Here is a 1,886-nt window from a genome sequence, read left to right on the forward strand (position 1 = left end):
TTACATTTATAAGGTTTCTCTCCCGTGTGGATTCTCTGATGAACACTAAGAAGGGAGCTAGTTCCAAAAGCCTTTCCACATTGATGACATTTATAAGGTTTCTCTCCAGTGTGGATGCTCTGATGTGCAGCAAGATGGCCACTCCGTGTGAAAGCCTTTCCACAGTGTTTACATTTGTAAGGTTTCTCTCCTGTGTGAATTTCCTCATGATACCTAAGAGTGCGGATGCTTCTAAAAGCCTTTTCACACTGTTTACATTTATAAGGTTTCTCTCCAGTGTGGATTCTCAGATGAACACTAAGAAGAGAGGAAGTTCTAGAAGCCTTTCCACACTCTTTACATTTGTAAAGTTTCTCTCCTGTGTGAATTTTCTCATGATACCTAAGAGTGCAAATGCTTCTGAAAGCCTTTTCACATTGATTACATTTATAAGGTTTCTCTCCAGTGTGGATTCTCTGATGTTTAGCAAGAGAGCCACTCCGTGTGAAAGCCTTTCCACACTCTTCACATTGGTAAGGTTTCTCTCCAGTGTGGATTCTCTGATGAACACTAAGAAGAGAGCTAGTTCTAAAAGCCTTTCCACATTGATGACATTTATAAGGTTTTTCTCCAGTGTGGATTTTCTGATGTTCAGCAAGAATGCTACTTTGTCTGAAAGCCTTTCCACATGGTTTACATTTATAAGGTTTCTCTCCAGTGTGGATTCTCTGATGTTTAGCAAGAGCGGCACTCTGTGTGAAAGCCTTTCCACACTGATGACATTTATAAGGTTTCTCTCCAGTGTGGATCCTCTGATGTGCAGCAAGATGGCCACTCCATGTGAAAGCCTTTCCACAGTGTTTACATTTGTAAGGTTTCTCTCCTGTATGAATTTTCTCATGATACCTAAGAGCAGGGATGCTTCTGAAAGCCTTTTCACATTGATTACATGTATAAGGTTTCTCTCCAGTGTGCATTCTCTGATGTGCAGCAAGAGAGCCACTCTGTGTGAAAGCGTTTCCACACTGTTTACATTTATAAGGTTTCTCTCCAGTGTGGATTCTCTGATGTTTAGCAAGAGAGTCACTCTGTGTGAAAGCCTTTCCACAATGATGACATTTATAAGGTTTCTCTCCAGTGTGGATTCTCTGATGTTCAGCAAGAATGCGACTTTGTCTAAAAGCCTTTCCACATAGATTACATTCATAAAGTTTCTTTCCACTGTGGCTTCTCTGATGTGCAGCAAGATGGCCACTGCATGTGAAAGTCTTTCTACACTGTTTACATTCATAACGTTTTTCTCCTGTGTGAATTTTCTGATGATACCTAAGACTGAGGATAGTGCTGAAAGCCTTTCCACATTGATTACATTCATAAAGTTTCTCTCTATTGTGGGTTCTCTGATGGTCCATAAGATGTGAGAAGTTGCTAAAGGCCATTCCACATTCATTACATTTAAGAGGATCATCACTAGTACAAATCTCTGGGTGTTTAAGAAGGTTTGAGTCCCAACCAAACGGATTCCTACTCTGATCACACACATTAGGTTTCTTTCCACTATGAAACTGAGGGTGGTCAGTAAGAGATGAGGGATCAGTGCAGGTTGTTCCACACTCATCATATTCAAGAGCTTCCTTTCTGGTGTGAAGTATCTGTAGATCAGTGAACTTTGGCTTTGGGGTCATCTTCCCATTTTCATTACATATATAGAGAATTCCTCCAGTATGACTTTTCTGATGCTGAATGAGCTCTGAGCTGGGACTGAAGACCATCTCATAGTGAGTACATTGATAGGCTTCTACTTGGGGAGGTTTCTCGTGGGACTCAATAAACTCTACCTGTTCACTGGAGGATTCTCTATATTTGGCATACTGAGAACACTCCTTCCCTGGGGCCATTTTCTTACA

General features: G+C 41.0%; 1 protein-coding gene across 1 annotated transcript; it reads right to left on the bottom strand.

The window, feature by feature from the left end:
- Positions 1-213: 213 nt before the first annotated feature.
- LOC123255454 (zinc finger protein OZF-like) lies at positions 214-1,877 on the bottom strand (the record flags this gene model as incomplete). The annotated part of the gene is made up of 1 exon (XM_044684245.1): positions 214-1,877. A coding segment is annotated over exon 1 (1,664 nt), but the record flags the coding sequence as incomplete, so codon positions are not given.
- Between the last annotated feature and the right edge of the window lie 9 nt (positions 1,878-1,886).

This window comes from Gracilinanus agilis, unplaced genomic scaffold (assembly GCF_016433145.1).
Source record: "Gracilinanus agilis isolate LMUSP501 unplaced genomic scaffold, AgileGrace unplaced_scaffold46915, whole genome shotgun sequence".
Classification (NCBI taxonomy): domain Eukaryota; kingdom Metazoa; phylum Chordata; class Mammalia; order Didelphimorphia; family Didelphidae; genus Gracilinanus; species Gracilinanus agilis.